General features: G+C 43.4%; 2 protein-coding genes across 2 annotated transcripts in view; one reads left to right on the top strand and one right to left on the bottom strand.

Moving 5' to 3' along the window:
- The window catches only part of IFT56 (intraflagellar transport 56), a 206,796-nt gene that overhangs the window by 114,033 nt on the left and 74,418 nt on the right, over positions 1 to 18,345 (bottom strand). The window lies entirely within an intron of this gene.
- The window catches only part of LOC127051530 (guanylyl cyclase C-like), a 63,401-nt gene that overhangs the window by 24,306 nt on the left and 20,750 nt on the right, over positions 1 to 18,345 (top strand). Inside the window, exons 8-17 of the mRNA XM_050953946.1 lie at positions 1,277 to 1,415; positions 3,231 to 3,316; positions 4,272 to 4,383; positions 5,659 to 5,740; positions 9,091 to 9,196; positions 10,132 to 10,194; positions 10,779 to 10,850; positions 11,737 to 11,841; positions 12,413 to 12,499; positions 15,485 to 15,617. Of these exons, the coding sequence (XP_050809903.1) occupies positions 1,277 to 1,415; positions 3,231 to 3,316; positions 4,272 to 4,383; positions 5,659 to 5,740; positions 9,091 to 9,196; positions 10,132 to 10,194; positions 10,779 to 10,850; positions 11,737 to 11,841; positions 12,413 to 12,499; positions 15,485 to 15,617 (985 nt within the window). The remainder of the gene's footprint in view (positions 1 to 1,276; positions 1,416 to 3,230; positions 3,317 to 4,271; positions 4,384 to 5,658; positions 5,741 to 9,090; positions 9,197 to 10,131; positions 10,195 to 10,778; positions 10,851 to 11,736; positions 11,842 to 12,412; positions 12,500 to 15,484; positions 15,618 to 18,345) is intronic.

Raw genomic sequence — 18,345 nt, 5'->3', positions numbered from 1 at the left:
GGGGGAGGAAGGGGGAGCTGCACAGTGATGTCCCACTTCTGTGCAGCCAGTGGTCTGTGCTCCCCAGTGCCATGCTGGAGCCTCCAAATTTATTTGACAAATAACATTTGCAGAATCTTAATAGATCGTTTAAAGAAATTTTAATTTTTTTGACACAGAATGCCCTCAGGAGTAGAAAATATGGACTGTACCTCAAGTTTTGGGGTGATTGTAAAGTCTATCAGATGCTTTCTAGAGTAGCTATACTACATAATTCAGACTGGATTTATAGATGTGGTGGGACTGTGGGGGAAAAAGGAGCTGTGGCCAGGTTTCAGAGATACAGACTGTGGGGAAAACAAGGGCTGAGAGACAGAAACTCTGCTACACAACAGAGGAAGCCAGGGAAAAAGGAAGGATCTGGAATTGTGATTTGGGGGAGTTGTGGGAAGACAGAGATGAAACACCTTGCTACCAAAGGAGAACAAGTTGGGGATTTGGAGGTGGGAGACCCTCTTGTAACAGGTTTCTAGCTGAGCAGTACAGCTACAGAGCTTAGTTGCCTTGCCCTGTGCCCCTGAGGATAAGTGCAATGGTATCGCTACTGCCCTCTGGTACAGAACAACAGAATAAACTCTGATGAAAGGTAATTCAGTGATTTTTTATGGGTGACCTTGCTCTGCTCTTTTGGGGCCTGTCATCTACAATGTCACAGCAGATCCAGGGTTGTTTGTAGGTTGTGCCTCTGCATTTCTTTTCTGGGTCAACTTTCTGCTATCTAGATTGCATCAGCAAAAACTCAGGCAGGACCAGCGCCTTATGTACCTTTAATATCACCAAGTCTCCCCCGCAGGCTTGTAGAAACCTTTGAGGCGCCATCAAGTATCACAGACTAGTGAACTAAACCCAAGGCGTGGAAGATTCAGAAATCAACAGTTGTCAGGAGGTGTCTACTGGAAAATACTTTTGACCCACAGCACCTCTTGCTATTCCAGTCCTAGGGCCTCCCCAGTTCTGTCACTGCACCTGAATCTTGACCTGCAGTACCCTCTTACTACAGACCTGTGGCTCCATCACCTCACTCTGCTTATACATCTCAATCCCACCTTGCAGCATCCTATTTTTCCAAGCCTGAGCCTCCCCCCACCACTACCAATGCACCTCACTCTGATCTGCAGCAGCTTCTGCTGTTCCATTCCTGAAGTTTTTCCTGAGTTGATACTCCCAACTATGCTGCAGTTTTGGATGGAGGTATAAACAGACTGTGTTGCCAGCTTCTTTTTTTCCCCTATTCTAGCTGAATAATGACTATATTGTTGGCTATTTGAATGGAGTCTTGCTCTTTGGACACGTCCTGAAGAAACTTCTGCTCTCCGAACAGCCAATTGAGAGTCCCACTGATTTCATTGAACAGTTTCGGAACGTCACATTTAAAGGTAATCAAGTACAATTCTGAGCAACAGCTCACTGAGTGGACTGTGGGGAGAGGGAGTTTGTTTTCCAGGTGGGCATGAGGGGAAGTCCCCTTACTGCTAAACGGGTTCAGACTCTGCAATGAGTTGTCTTCCCTCTTGTTCTGTTCAATTGATTTTTCCAAATATACTATGATAATCAGCACTGAAGAAACAGACTAAGTAATATCCATACACGGAGAATCCCTCTCTGTATACATCACATACAAAATAAGAGGTGAAACATTTTATAAATTTCAGTTAGGACCAAAGTGTTTGGGGGCCAGAATCTCTCCTGGGCTGCAGGCTCTTCACACTGGTCTGGCGGTGTAAAGGGTACAGAAATGACCTAGGAGGAATACTCCTGGATAGTGGGAGGGGCACTTCCTGGTCAGCACAGAATGAGATGACATATGTTAAGCTCCTTGGCCTTATTACATTGTGCTTTTCTAGTGTAGGTATAGAGGACTGAATTGTCTATATGGGGACGATTGCCTGGGTGGACCAAAGGATGTGCAATAGTGAGGCATCCAAGTGGGTTGCAGAGTCCATTAGACTCTTCCCTGTCATCTGACTGGCATCCAGGTTTTATTTTAGGCTAGACACAAGGTTGGATGAGGATGAAGTATACATAACATTGAACCAAATCCATCTCTAAGCTTCATCCCCAAAAATGTAGCCAGTTCTTCTTTTGTCGTTGTCCTGGATGGCAGTGTGGGGAGTATGTATAGTAGATAACGTTCAGCCACAGCTAACATTGGGCAAGAAAGCATCAGCATCAATTTCACCATTGACTTCAGAGGGAGCAGAATTAGGCCAACACTGGGTGATTTTGAAGATTACACCCTAAAATCCTTAGTCTGTAACATTAACATATCCTGAGTTATGGAATGTATGTGTTCCCCACCATAAGAAGAAAAGCAGCAAGGTAAGAAAAAGTATGGTTAAAATGGCAAGATACACAAGGTTATTAGACCCAAACAGCTATCCCTCAAAAGATGGAAATCTAGCCCAGGGGTCAGCAACCTTTCAGAAGTGGTGTGCAAGTCTTCATTTATTCACTCTAATTTAAGGTGTCGCGTGCCAGTAATACATTTTAACATTTTTAGGAGGTCTTTTTCTATAAATCTATAATATATAACTAAACTGTTGTTGTATGTAAAGTAAATAAGAGTTTTAAAATGTTTAAGAAGCTTCATTTAAAATTAAATTAAAATGCAGAGCCCCCCGGACTGGTGGCCAGGACCCAGGCATTGTGAGTGCCACTGAAAATCAGCTCGCATGTCGCCTTTGGCACCCATGCCATAGGTTGCCTACCCCTGATCTAGCCCAAGTGAAGCCAGTAGAAAGGAAAATAAATTATCTCTGTATTTCCCTCCTTGTTAACAGACTTTAAGACCGAGGATAGAATCAGAGTTTCCTTCTCAGCTCTAGAGATGGTCCCTTGAAGGTACATTGGCAGGATCAGTGTATGGAAATAAAACAAACTGGTTGCTACATGAGTTGTATCTTTTCTGTGGTCAGGGAGGCTTCATTCTTCAGTATTGTCAGCTCAACTCCTTTTACCAATTTCAAACTCATATTTTAAAGCAAAAATAGTATGGAAATAGGGGAGAAGCAGAGGTTGAATAAGCTGATGTGGGTGGTAAGAAGGATGCTGTCAAGTAGATGCAGAAGGTTAATGGGAAGAAAAACCCTAACATCAGAAGTCTCTTAATTTACACCTCTCTTCTTGTCACATGTTAATGCTTCTTGGGAAAGTGCCAGGCTCCTTCATTGATCTGTTCCTTGTGTCCACAGGTGCATTGGGTCCAGTGACCCTGGATGAATTTGGAGATCTTGATGTCAATTTGTCTGTATTGTATACATCAGTAGATACCTATCAAGTATGTAATTCCATTAAGAAGGTATTCTGTGGTGATCTGTGAGAGGGGAACTAGAGGCCCTGGGTTAGAGTGTGACTATGACAAAAGGGATAGCCAGAGCTGAAAGGGAGGTGTACTATAGCGGTCTGTGTGCAGGTGTGGGGGGTAAGGGTCCCTTCACATCCCATCCCAGACCCCACTTCAGGTCCTTGTACTGTCTTTCTCACCCTGCTGGCAGCTGCCCAAGGGGTCCTTGGAGCAAGCAAACAAATGAAAAGTCTTCTCTTTCTTCCCTTCTGGGAGAGGGGAGTCCATGGGAAATTAGAGAAAAGTAAGGGTGACCTGGGACTCAGGCAGTTTTCCTGGGTCAGCTCTTTGGGCTTAGTCTAGATGGGGGTCTATCTCCAGCCCCTTCTCATGGGGCATGTTGTTTTGAGGCTCAGTTGTGCAGCTTTGGGAGAAGTGAAGCTTGTTGCTGTCTCTCTCTGTGAGCCCAGCTTGGCTTTCAGAGGCAGGGCAGCCTTCATCCTGTTCACTGCCCCATCCTGGGGCAAGTGTTCCCTTTTAAGCTCCCCCTACTCCTGGCAGAACAAGCCTTGCAGGTGTGTCTTGTTGGTGTTGAACAGGCCGAGGGGAACTTGTTTATCTCCTCTCTGCCATTTTGAGAGCATGCCCCTTCACAGCAGCACAATGGGGCAAGTGGGGAAAGACGTCATCCTGATGACTAGGTAGACTGATGAAGTCAAAAACACTAGACTTTGTGGGACTGCTGCACTTCTGGGAAGAACAGAGTAGTAGTACAGGCGGAATATGAAAAACAGCAACATGAACCAGGCTGGAGGGGACACATCACTGCAGTAGAGGGCATGAGTCTATTTTGATGAGAGTTGTGTAGTGCATTATGGGAGGATGAAGCAAAGGAAAGGGACTGAGCACGAGAGCTATTAACAAAGTTCATTTCTATACTCTCTCACAGTTCCAGACCCTCCTGCAGTATGACACTCATCAGAATAAGACAAAACCAATGACTGCCAGCCCATCTTTCATCTGGAGGAACCAGAAGCTTCCTAATGACATTCCAAGCACCGGTGAGATACCTACTAAAACTGGTTAATAATGGAGGGGGCTCATGCACCATTAAGATAACACTTACTGTGCAATGTGGCCACCCAATCTTAACTGTCATAGGGATGTCAATAGGAGCAGCTCTCACTGGCCAGGCCATTGCTTCCCACAGGTCCCAATAGCCAGGAACAGCGAACTACAGCCACTGGGAACTTGCAGCCTGTCAAGGGCTTACTCTGAACAAGCCACGAACCAAGTTTGGGAACTACTGCAAATCTAGAAGTCCAACTTTTTTGCAGCTTAGGCAAAACAAACAAAAATGCTTTCCAAAGCCAAGAATTTAAAAAGACTTCCTCCAGCCAGTTTCCAAACAAATATATTCAAACAGAAAATGGCTCTAGACAGCCAAAGTTTTAAATTACTGTTATCATCCACCTCCTATCAAAACTGTTTTAGCTAGCTATGACCTCTTCCCTCTAGAAAGCTAACCAAACTCAATAACTAGAACACAACCCTTTTATAAAACAACAAAGAGTCTGGTGGCACCTTAAAAACTAACAGATTTATTTGGGCATAAGCTTTCGTGGGTAAAAAACATCACTTCTTCAGACGCATTTGAAGAAGTGAGGTTTTTTACCCATGAAAGCTTATGCCCAAATAAATCTGTTAGTCTTTAAGGTGCCACTCGACTCCTTGTTGTTTTTGTGGATACAGACTAACACAGTTACCTCCTGTAGTTTGCAATTGTTAATACAATTCTGCTACTCTTCCCCATGACATCCCTTGAAATTAGGGCTTTCACCTTTGATTTTTCTGTTGCTCAGCGTTTTAATGCCCACCCTACCAATCCCTGGATGGGGTCTATACACTCCAACATAAATTTTATTCTGGTTCTTTAGGAAGAATACACAATATTAATTCGTGGTGGAATACTGTTTAGCATGGTATAGTGTCAGTAGCCACAAGAGGGTAGCAGAGCCTCAAGAACCAAACTAGTGCTCTGATACTCCCATTTCAAACATCACCCAGTCACATTATTAAAATCATGTTTGGAATTATGCATGCTTCTATAAGTGAGACATGTTTCGGGGGGTTGGCAGGGAGACACCTCATGACTCCTCATGCATATCTGCTTAACTGATTTATTTATTGGTGGCCTGATGTCCTGCCTTCCTACCTGGAGGCCAATCTTCCACTGATTTCAACAGACTTTGCAGCAGGCCCTGGGTATGTATTTTTTCATATGTGTTCAGTGTTCTCACTAAGGTTGTATATTTCCCCATTTCTCTCCTTTGCAGGCCTGCACATCCTGACTATCGCTATCTTTGCACTCACTGGGACCGTGGTGTTGGTTCTGATCATCGTTCTGCTGGTGTTGAGGTACCAGCCTCATCTTTCTTCTCTCCTGCATTTGCTACTTCTGGGCCTGGGTTGTTTGATATCTCCTTGAAAATCTGTCCAATTATCTCTCACCCATCAGCAAGGCTTTTGTTGGCTTCTCCCTCTGTGTGTGCCACTCTATTGAAGACATCACGCATGGCACCTGTGTTCAGCACTCACTGCTTTGAGAAATGATCCAATTGCTCAGGTGGTAGACATAATAGATTGTCAGGCCTATTCCACCCACTAGAAAGCACTGATCTGCATACACACACAAACTTAACAAGCATCTTTGTGAGGATAAGGCCAACCTTCAGACTTTTTCTCACTTATTGCTCAGCCATTTCTATTACTGTACTATGATTCTTTACACTGTTGGTGACTTAACGGTTCATTCTGAAAGGATGACTCAATCTTGTGTCATTGCACTAATAAAAACAACCAGAAAGTTTTGGTGCCACAGTCTCTAGACCCTCTTTGTCTCTTACTATTTTCCCAAACTTGTCTTGCCTCATTGCAGCTAGTTCATATGCTTTTTCTATGGCTAAAATTTTCTGACTAGATTGTGGTATAGCTTCTATCATGGAGGAAAAATCAGATAAATAGAAACTGAAACCCACTCTAGGATCTTCTCAGAGAAAAAATTCAACCCATTTCCAGCAGAGATACAGTGAGACCCATATAAGTATATAGCTCTCATATTCACAGGACTCAGAACCGTCATTTTCGGCAGTTTTAAAGATGTATCATTTTACCTGGACCTTCCACCTTTAGTAGCTCAGACAACTCCTTTTCCACAGATCAAAGGACTTCAGAGACAACAAGAATATTGGATTCTATGAAAACCTGATTGGTAGCACACTGTAACCATTGTCATTTTGACCTGATGTGTTCTCCTTGCTAGTTAACACTTTCCGTGAGGTAAGACTCCAAGCTGATGTAGTCAGTCCACACTTGGATGCCCAGCTGTACCCAAGAAACAGAAGAGCTCATTGTTCACAAACCTATGGACAAACATGCCAACAGACTGATAAAGTTAATCTGTATTTGTTTATTTGTTGAAGAGCTACCAGATATTTGACAAAAGGCTATTTCCAGACACTTTGTACTGCTGCCAAAGGTGCTATTACCCCTCCTGAATCTATTCCAATGAATCTATTGATGGCAAAGATATTAATCGTTGAATTCCATTTAGAGTTTTATGCCACACCCATCACTGTGGTCTCTGAGAACCTCCAATACAGAAGAAATTCCTGGGGATTTCTCAGAATCAATTCTTGCTAATTTTTTCCAATGAATTTACGCTTTGCATGTAGAAATGTTACCAAACTTCACAATCCTAGTTAATTCAGATGATGCAGTGGATCACCTCACAATTCTCAAGGAAGAAGAGAGACCTGACAATGCCATTCTCTTTTATCAGCCAGTTAATGTCCTGTTTAATAACTGTCTACACCTGATATCAGTTTTGCTCTTCCCATCAATATAGTCAAGCTCCACAAGCAGCCTACCTAAACTGAGGTCTTCTGACCCTAGTTTCAATTGTGCAGTAATTTCCTGCTCTAGTAAGTCTTATCTCTTGATAGATGATAATAATACTCCTAAGGATCCATTAGGCAAGAAAATGAACCAGAGCTCCAATCATTTCTTATATATCACCCAGTGTGTGGAGTTCCTAAACCAGGGGTAGGCAATCTATGGCACGGGTGCCAAAGGTGGCATGCAAGCTGATTTTCAGTGGCACTCTCACTGCCCGGGTCCTGGCCACCAGTCGGGGGGGGGGGGCTCTGCATTTTAATTTAATTTTAAATGAAGCTTCTTAAACATTTTAAAAGCCTTATTTACTTTACATACAACAATAGTTTAGTTATATATTATAGACTTATAGAAAAAGACCTTCTTAAAACATTAAAATGTATTACCGGCACATGAAACCTTAAATTAGAGTGAATAAATGGAAGACTCAGCGCACCACTTCTGAAAGGTTGCCGACCCCTGTCCTAAACTATCCACACTTTTCTGGGTAGTTCTGACTTCCAAGTAAAGAAATCAATCCAGAGTCCTCAAAAAACACAAAACCAATATTAGATATTGGAAATGTCATTCCAGTCCAATAAGTGCTTAGGTACTAACAAGTCAAATGGATCTTTCTTTTCTACTGAGATTAGTTGCCTTATTTATTGATAGTTCATAGAATTTTCTAGTTAAGATTATGAAATGGGAATTTCCCACAATTTAATGTTTTCCGAGCCATCTTGAAATTTCTCCCTTATGATATCTCTCTGTTCTTGAATACTGTTAGAGCTTCATGTGGGGAATTCAGGAGAGATACAGTGAGACCCATATAACTAGAGCCCCATGATCTCATAACTGTCTAGCACTTTGACTGGTGGTCCTACTGGCAAATTATGATGGTTCAAATGCAACACTCCAGACTAAAATCAGAAAAAACTTCTACAACTAAAAATGGACATTTCCTCCCTCTCCCCTTAGCAATGGCAGTTAAAATATGTTAAAAACATAAAATATTTATGTCAGTCAGCATCCTAGGATCTTCAGTGTTCCAGAGCATTCTGCAGCAGCCAATCACTGTTCAGGATTTGCCAGCATTCCACTAGCCAATCCTTTTTATACAGAAGCAACCCACGTAGAAGAGTGGAATTTCCCATGAATTGTTTTTCTGTTTTCTTATAATTCTTCTGTTGAGGGAAGACATTCCTGCAGAAAAGACAGGGGATTCCATGCCCCAATTCCAAGGATTATTCCCCAATATAATCAGGAAATCTGCCAGCGGCAAAGGCCCTCTACAAGAAGTCACCTTCCTTCATTCTGCAGCCTCCCCACTGGCTTCTTGCTTTTCCTGGATAGCACAATTCATTTCTGCAAGAGCCTTGCTGCCAGGGGCTCATCTAATCCATGTTTGCCTCTGGGATTGCCTTCAGAGGATGTTCAATAGCAAGAAAAGTAAACAGTATAAGCTATCGCAGACTCATTCTGCAGTAACTTGCATTGTCTTCCCCTGTGTATGAATGTGAAGAGTTAGGCAGCAACCTGCCAGCAATTCCTCTTCTGCGTTGACCCCTTCAGATCTATAGTGCTGAAACCTCAAAGAGACCAAACTTCTCTAGAATCAGGGGAAAAAGGTGTATGTTATGGAGAGAGTATTTCTCCCTTCCAGGCCTCAACGCTGGAAGCTGTAGGAGCAGGCTCTCCAGAAATGCATGAAGAAAAGAGTACTGGAGCTAGTGCACAGGATTCTCTCTAATACTCCAAGATTCCCCTCCACACTCAGCAGTATGGATTCCAGTTGTTTCACAGGATGATCTTAAACAGGTGCACTTGTTTCACAGAAAGTACAGGAGAGATATTGCATTTCGGCAGAAGAAATGGTCTCACATACCCCCTGACAAGATCCTGCCTCTGGAGACCAATGAGACAAGCCACGTCAGTCTGAAGGTAGGAGAAACAAGACATCCCCATGGAGGGAGGGTTGTGGGGGCTCAGAGTTTCTGCATTATCAAGGTTTAGACAAACAGTGACTACTGCTTGGGCTCTGACAGTGGTAGAAGTATCTGTTAAAACTGGTTCACTGTCTTTTCACCTGCTACGCACTGTGCAGAAGAGGAATGAGATTAATCCCCAGTAACTTCCGCACTTAATACAGCAAGTGCAAGTTCTTTGTATGACTGTGAACAGGGGCGGCTCTAGGTATTTTGCCACCCCAAGCAGGGTAGGCAGGCTGCCTTCAGTGGCTTGCCTGTGGGAGGTCCCCGGTTCCTTGGATTCAGCGGCACGCCTGCGGGAGGTCCACCGAAGCCGCGGAATGAGTGGACCCTCCGCAGGCATGCCGCTGAAAGCAACCTGCCTGCCACTCTCCCGGCGACCAACAGAGTGCTCCCCGTGGCTTGCCGCCCGAGGCACGCGCTTGGCATGCTGGTGCCTGGAGCCACCCCTGACTGTGAAGCCCCCTGGCGGGCCAGGTCAGTTTGTTTACCTGCCGTGATTGTGGCTCTCACTGGCTGCAGGTCGCCGCCCCAGGCCAATGGGGGCTGTGGGAAGTTGTGTGGGCTGAGGGATGTGCTGGCCGCAGCTTCCCACCACCCCCATTGGTCTGGAGCGGCGAACCACTGCCAGTGAGAGACGCAATCGTCTGAATCTGCAGACACGGCAGGTAAACAAACTGGCTTGGCCCACCAGGGTGCTTACCCTGGTGAGCCGTGTGCCAGTGGTTGCCAACCCCTGCTCTGGGATTTAGTTGGGCTCTAAAGAGAGAGACACCCATGCAGATAGTACCATACTTTGATGTTATTTTTCTCTCTACAGTCTGGTGCCTGCCAGGGTGTGGTTGGTATGTTATAATTGCTGGTTAATGAGTCTTCTTTGTTCCCCAGATTGATGAAGACAAGAGGCGTGACACAATCCAGAGACTGCGCCAAGCAAAATATGACAAGAAGGTAAAATGACCAAAGCATCTCTGCTCCCCTTCCCTTCTTTAATGAGAGGCTTCTGTGAAAGGCAGTTGGTTCTCTTCAGAGATCAGGAAGCAGTGCCACCCCCATTCTCATCTAACCTTGCTAAACTGGTGAGTTTATGGAAGGAGTGAAGTGTTCATTTTCCTTTGAGGCCCCCTTGTATTAGCAACTGCCAGAGGCAGAATACTGGACTCAGTGAACCACTGGCCTAGTCCCGAATGGCAAGAGGCAGGATCCAGGACATAACAGACCACTGGTCTGATATGATGTGGCATGAGGTAAATTAGTGGACTAGATGGGAAAAAGAGAACTCTTATTTATGTGTGAAATAGCCTGAATTTCAGCTGAACTTTTTGCCTGAGTAAGATGACACATGTGAGTGAAGGGTCTGAAAGATCAGCCCCTTAGTCTGTTCCAGGACAACTTGGTAAATCTTGTGAAAATTAATATAACTCCATTACTTATTAGTGGATAAGATATATTCAAATACCAGAAGTAGTTTAAGGGAGCACAGATTGTTGTTGTGCAACTGCTATGGTTTCCTTCCAGTTGTTTTTTCTTTCCAGGTGGTGATCCTGAAAGATCTCAAACACAATGATGGGAATTTCACAGAGAAACAAAAGATAGAACTGAACAAGGTAACTGTTTCATGTAGCAGCTAGGCACTACAGACTGAAGGAAACTAATTAGTGAACTCATTCCCCAAAATCCATGTGTGTGTGTCCATTCCACAGGCTACTGTAGCTGGAGGGCCCCTCTGTTTGTTATGGGCGTTGGGTCTTATGCACAGTTCTGATTCTGAAGTTGAGGATGACTGAGATCACTCATGAACTTGATAGAACCTCGTTAATCCACATTTTTATAATCAGTGCTAAAAATTATGCTTTCTCTTTCCTCATTCATACCAATCTTTTAATAGTGGAGTGTTGTAGTCAAATCTCCTATTACTAAGGGCTAAATGTATCTCTGGTGTATACAAATACATCTCCATTAACTTTCACAGAATTATACTCTATATTAGGATTTAATTTGGCTTTAATACTTCATAATTTTTTACAAAATATGCTACGTACATTTTTACATTAGGAACAGATACATTGTAAAGTATTATAAATAATTTAAATGAAACTGCAATAGCCTAACTAAATGAACAAAGTACATACTATCATGCAGGATCCTCATATTTTTATTATTTGTTCATTTACTAACTAATTTGCAACATTCAGTCCTTTATAATGGGTATCCGTGTCCAGGGTGTGAAACTGTGAGGTTCTACTGCAGAGGCATAATGGAGACTGCGGAGTTTGGAATACAGTAAACAGTCACTCCCCACCCTTATCTCCTAGATCAGAAGGCTCTTGAATGAGAGCTACTCTTCAGCAATTACCCACTTTGGTTCTCCCATACGTGCACACAGAGAACCCACACATCATATCAGGGTCTGGGATTGAGAACCCCTTCACAGCATCAGACTTAATTTTGGCTCCCACACTGTTTTCAATGGATAAATTATTTTTGCTCTAGCTCCTCCAGATCGACTATTACAACCTGACAAAGTTCTATGGCACAGTGAAGATGGACACGATGATCTTTGGGGTGATTGAATACTGTGAGAGAGGATCATTGCGGGTAAATAACTGTGCAAGCCCCTCTTACCAGTTTTTAAAAGGAAATGCTAACCTGCCAGATGGCTGGGTCCTAGTGCGAGAGAAAGGGAGGAGCAGAAGTGAAGTCAGGAATATTACTTGAGTACTTCTGTGAAGTAATATCACAGACTTCTCTTCTGCTCCTCTCTTTTCTCCTGCCTGGAGTTGATCCTCAGCAGGTGTAAACTGGCATTGCTCCTGAGTCAATGGAAAGACTCTCACTGAATGTCGTGCTAGGATTTGCACAATGTTCATGCAGGCAAACATATTCACAGAGGCTCATTTTTGCCACTGGAAAACACAGTGGCTAGAAGTTAGGTTCTCACCTTTTTGTAGTTGCTTTGTAGCACAAACTTATATTCCATTCCCTAGCCTCCAAGTAACCCAGTGTCTGTCTTAATTTACATACTTCTTAAGTAAAACAGAGGGGCACCCCTTTTTAGTCATTGACCAAAAGGCTGTGTGATTCAGAGCTTTGTTAACATTACAAAGAGATGCCTTCCCCAGCTGTTTCCTTGCTATAGGTCAACCCCTTTGTCTCCTTGTCCTCCCAGGATGTCTTAAATGATAAGATCTCCTACCCAGATGGCACCTTCATGGACTGGGAGTTTAAAATCTCTGTCATGTATGATATTGCCAAGGTAAGTGTCACTGAAGCATTTATAAACCTGTCCACATGCTATAAAACTTACATAGTGGATAGCTATAGGTGACAGGGCCTAACATAATATATGCTTTAGGCTACCAAGAGAAAAGGTGCAGTCTAATGGCTAGAGAAGGGATTTAGGCACTTGGAGCCCTAAATTCTATTCCTAGCTCTGCTGCTCATTTATGGTGTGTGGCGTTGGGCAAGCTGCTTAAAGGAAAACTCCAGTGTTTGTTCAGAATGGTTGACTCGCACCATCTTATATCAAAAACAACAGAATAAGGTTTGTTTTTTAAATGAACACTGTAGTTAATCTTTTAAATGTAAATCTTTCAATGGCTATTAGCCAGGATGGGCAGGGATGGTATCCCTAGTCTCTGTTTGCCAGAAGCTGAGAATGGGCGACAGAGGATGGATCACTTGGTGCTTACGTGTTCTGTTCATTCCCTCTGGGGAACCTGGCATTGGCCATTGTTGGAAGACAGGATACTGGGCTATATGGACCTTGGGTCTGACCCAGTATGGCCGTTCATATGTTCATGGTAAAACTCACTACTAGTACTAGGTGTAACCATTTCTGGAAGTGAGGTCAAATTAGCCTGGGAATAAATTCATCCTGCACTGAAATCAAGGCTGGTTTTAAGTAACCTTCACTACGTACACTAAAAACTGTGTTATCTGGCACTGCACCAACAGGAAAGCTCAATAAACCGGCATTTCTGATTTTCACTGAAAGTCCTGTTTATAGTCTGGGTGGCATGGGGCCAGCAGGCTCCCTGCCTGGCTCCATGTGGCTCCCTGGAAGCAGAAACACATCCTTACTGCTCCTAGGCGGAGGAACAGCTAGGCGGCTTTGCATGCTGCCTTGGCCCCAAGCACTGGCTCCACTGCTCTCATTGGCCCATCTCGACCCTGCCTATTCCCACCCCTGCTCTGCCCCCGGCCATGCCCCCACTTTACCCCTTCCCCCAAGACCTCACCCCCATCCCACCTCTTCATGCCCTCGCCCCTGCGCCTGAGCGTGCCCCATCCCCACTCCTCACCAACCTTCCCAGTGCCTCCTTCATGCTGCTGCCACTCTCACCCGTGTGCTTAACCTGTGTGCTTAACCAGGCTTTCTGCTTCCAAACCTGCTTCCCCAGTAAAAAGGATGGCAGTGGAGGAGAAAACCTTCTCAGACACACCAGCTCCCCAACTTGAAGACAAGGGAGTTCTGTCACATGTAGACCCCAGTATCATTGAATCATCTCGTAGGAGGCCAAAACTGGTGAGAAGTTTCTGCTCTAGTGGATTTGCTGCCTGGGTTGGTGTCAGCAGGAGTGCACACGAGATGCAGAAGCAGGAAGTGGGCCCTGAAGCTTGCAGAAGGGCCTACAGTTGTAGGCTCTCTACAGTAGGTGGTGTCAGCAGGGCTGCATGGGAGTAGCAGCAGTGTTAAGAAGTGTTTCCTTTGGACACACATTATTACATAGTCTCCACAGGTTTCAGCATGATATATGTATGCACAGGATAACCAGTTCCAATCACATTTTTAGGGCTGCTTGTATCCCCCTAAGGTTGGGGTTCAAACATACCTCTGCTGTTCCTGTCTCAACTGTCTCACAACACTACCTGACTCTTCCCCTGCTATAAGCAAAGCACAGTTCTCTCTTGTGAAAGAGCAGCATGTCACGCACCCTGTGATTATGATCACTCAGTTGGTATAATCCACATTCATGATTATCTTCTGTCATCCTTGAGGATGACATTTGCATGTGTGTGTGTAAAATTATGCGGCCAAATTCAGAGGGGATCTAAACTGGTGTCATATACACCTTCTAGCCTCCTGAGCGTACAGATTGCATTTTACATATCAAAGAGCCAGAAGAGAGAGGTGTAGAAGGAAAAAAACTAATAGGAGACTGTAAATAGGTGTAAATTGTACACTGCCTACTTAAATTTACACTTACCTATCAGTTGTTTCTCCCACTACATCGCTCTTCCAGCTCCTTGACATACCAGATATGCCATCTTTGACGGTCCTAGACTAAGTGGGCCAAATTCAGAAGCGATGAATAAAGGGATGCAAATTACATGTCTGCAAGTATGTGTGTCGGAGAAAGAGGGTTCAGGAAGCCGGAGTCTAAAAACATCTGAATTAGCATAACCTGCTTGCTGAGGGAACTGGCAGATTCACCTCTGAAGTTAGCCCACAGACTGCAGGTATTATGTATGGACTAGTGTATATAGATTCAAAAATTGTAAGATTAGGAAGGACCTTTATGATCATCTAACCTGACCTCCTGCATTACATAGGCCATAGAATGTCATCCAGTAATCTCTGCATTGATCCTTCAGCTGCCCTCTACTTCAGAGAATCAGACCTGCTCAAGTGCTGCTGATTATGAGTCTCACTTGTAGATTGATGTCTACAGAAAGGATACAATCCTAATACTTTTGTCAGTTAATGGGGATTTTTCATTTAGCTAAAGTGCTCATTCTTTACAGAATAAAAAACTGGAACATTTCCCCAGCCACATTTTTAGGGTTGTAAAATACTTATACGAAACTGTAACTTTACTAAAAACACCATAAAAGCAGTTGTTGCAAATTCAATGAACTTCAGTTGGAGGAAATAAATTTCTCAAACTCAGCAGATCTAGCACTGTCAAGAAGCACATCTCAGTATCAGACAGTGTCAGTTGGAAAGAAGGATAATCTGGGTAAGGCACTGGCCTGGAACTCTAGAGACCTAGCTTCATTTCAGAGCTCTACCACTGACATCTAATTTGACCTTGGAAAATCCCCTTTGGTAAAATAATTCCCTACCTCATAGGGATGTAGTGAGGATAAAATTCTTTAATAATTGTGACATGCTCAGATACTATGCTGATGAGGGCCATGTAAGTACCTAGATATATTTTATGATGAACCTTCAAATTCTTACTAAGGTTGGTAGCAATCAAATCACATACAGTCTCTCTCTCTCTTTTTCTCGCAGGGAATGTCCTACCTGCATTCAAGCAAAACTGAGGTCCATGGCCGCCTCAAGTCCACAAACTGTGTAGTGGACAGCCGCATGGTGGTGAAGATCACTGATTTTGGCTGCAATTCCATTCTTATTCCAAGGAAAGGTATGCAAAAATAGTCACAATCTCGACTCTTCTCATCTCCTTCCCAGCCCCACAATAAGATTGTGGAACTATTAGGCCAAAGTACAGCATGTGGGGAAATAGGTTTAAGTGAAAGCAATATGTATGTTTCTATGCAAAAGTACACTTACTGATTTGTCTAACACTTACTCACTATAATGTTGTGGAAAGTTAGATTTTCTTAGTCCACTTAGACTTTTTAATGTTTACCCTCTAAAAAGCTACATGATATCCTGTGATCTGTTATGCATTAGATGTACTGAATACAGAGAAATGAATGCATGACATGCAATACAACTTTATTTTGTATTGCATCTTTCATACAAACTGTGTCTGAAAACATTTTACTGAGTTAAATAATACAGTCACAGAGAGAAGTAATGGCAGAAGGAAAAAGGAAGCAAGTGGTAAAAAGAAGAGAGGAAAGAAAGATATAGTTTCAACTGATATTTGGAAAGCAGGGGGAGTTTGTGAGAGGACAAGACAGAAAGGTTGTTGAAATGGCAGGAACTGTAAGGAAAAAAGCTCTTTCTTACAGCATGTGGCAGGACAGCCCGAGCTAAAGTGTCCCCCTGCGGCAGACTGCAGCACAACTAGTTCAACTACCTCAGTTTCTCCTGGTCCAGCCATTAAAAAAAAACAAACAAAAAACACAGTCTCTCTCAATGTCCATTCAAAAGCCCACTTGTGGGCATAATGTATTCATGTACACATTCAGCAATCTGCATAACCCTCATGATAAAACCATTCTCTCCAAATCCAAAGGTACAACTGGTATAAACAAAACAGTTTTTCATGCTCTCTTCAGTGATTTCCAGGTCACCCACCCAAGAGTCAATCACCACTCTGTTCACAGTTCCTTTGCCCTTGTTCCAGGGCCCACTCTCCAGGCCATATGCTGGAGAGTTATCAGAGTTGCTTTGATCCCACAACTGTGGTACCAGAGCTTTCCAAGTCAGGCCTTCCTCAAGAGAACTCACTGCAGTGTTCTACTTCCCAGGCCTTCCTGCCTGTGAGTCCTGTCCTGCTTAAGGAACATCTCTCCAGATTCAACCCTCTTGTTTTGGGGCTCAGCTTCCTGCAGCCCTCCATTCAGGCCTGGTACAAAAGGGCTCCCCACAGTGTTCCAATTCCCCAGGCCTCCTTGCTTGTGAGTCCTACCCTTGCTCCTGGGATCCACACTCCAGCATCAGCCCTCTTATTTCATTCTCAGCTTTCCCTGACCAAGTTGATTTTTCCTCTATGTCCTGGGGCTTTTGCACGAGCTTTCCCGCAACTTGGCAGGGCTCCCTAGCTCTAGCTGGGGCTCACTAACAACTTTCTTCAACTTCAGGTCTTCCCAACAGCCCTCGGTACCAGCTCCCATCACCATCTTTCTCCCACCCTCCCGGTCTCCTGTAGCGCTCCCCCAGTAACTCTTGCCAGCTCTCCTCTGCTCCTCTCTGTCTCCAACAACTCTCCTCTGCTGCTCCTATCTGGTTCTTGGTCTCTCTTTTCTTTCTCAGGCAGCTCTCACTTGCCCTTTCTCTCTTTCTGAAACCCAATATGGAGGCAGCTGATCAGTTACAGTGCACTGGACCCTGCTCCCTCTCAAAGGAGACAGTCACTCTGACACACCAACAGTAATGAGATTATGTGACAGGTCAGAAAAGATACACCATGATAGTACTGATAACAACATGGAGTGTCTGCATGAAATATCACAATATCTTTTGATGTAGTGTGATGTAATTTGAACATTAACGTCATTTTACATAAATTTACATAATTTTTACATTTTAAAATAATTCTCTAAAGAGATCCTTAATATTTTATATTCCTTAGATAGAGTTCCAGTAAATTATAGCTTTCACTGTTTTTTTAATCACTTTTTTTCTATTTCTGCTAATCATCATTGGATATTTCTTTATAAATAAGCATTCCTCTCTTCTCCCCACCTATCTTCTCCTCCCACTTGATTTTTGAGTGAAGATATAAACCTGAAATTGTGACACTGGAATTATTTGTATGATTACCAGCTGGAAGGTCATAAACACATATTATATCATCTCTTTGATATGTAGACAGAAGAGAACCTGGGGCTGGAATGGCAAGAGAAAGTTCTTAGATTCACACACAAACATTTGCAGTAATAGAGGTAGGAATATGGAGAATTAGTGGCTAGGAAAAGTGCGCTGAATGTAAATGTTACATTCCTCCCGCTCAGGTTTTTCTCATTGTCACATTTCATATTTATATTCATTTTATTGAAATTATTGGCAATAAAAATGATTAGGGGTATGGAACGGCTTCCATATGAGGAGCGATTAATAAGACTGGGACTTTTCAGCTTGGAAAAGAGATGACTAAGGGGGGAATATGGTAGAGGTCTATAAAATCATGACTGGTGTGGAGAATGTAAATAGGGAAGTGTTATTTACTCCTCATCATAACAGAAGAACTAGGGATCACCAGACAAAATAATAGGCAGCTGGTTTAAAACAAAAAAAAGGAAGGATTTTTCACACAACACACAGTCAACCTATAGAACTCCTTGCCAGAGGATGTTGTGAAGGCCAAGAATATAATAGGGTTTTAAAAAGAACTAGATAAATTCATGGAGGATAGGTCCATCAATGGCTATTTGCGAGGATGGGGTGGGATGGTGTCCCTAGTCTCTGTTTGCCAGAAGCTGGGAATGGGCAACAGGGGATGGATCACTTGATGAGTA

Source organism: Gopherus flavomarginatus, chromosome 1 (assembly GCF_025201925.1).
Source record: "Gopherus flavomarginatus isolate rGopFla2 chromosome 1, rGopFla2.mat.asm, whole genome shotgun sequence".
NCBI lineage: Eukaryota > Metazoa > Chordata > Testudines > Testudinidae > Gopherus > Gopherus flavomarginatus.
This window is presented reverse-complemented; position numbering and strand designations above follow the sequence as displayed.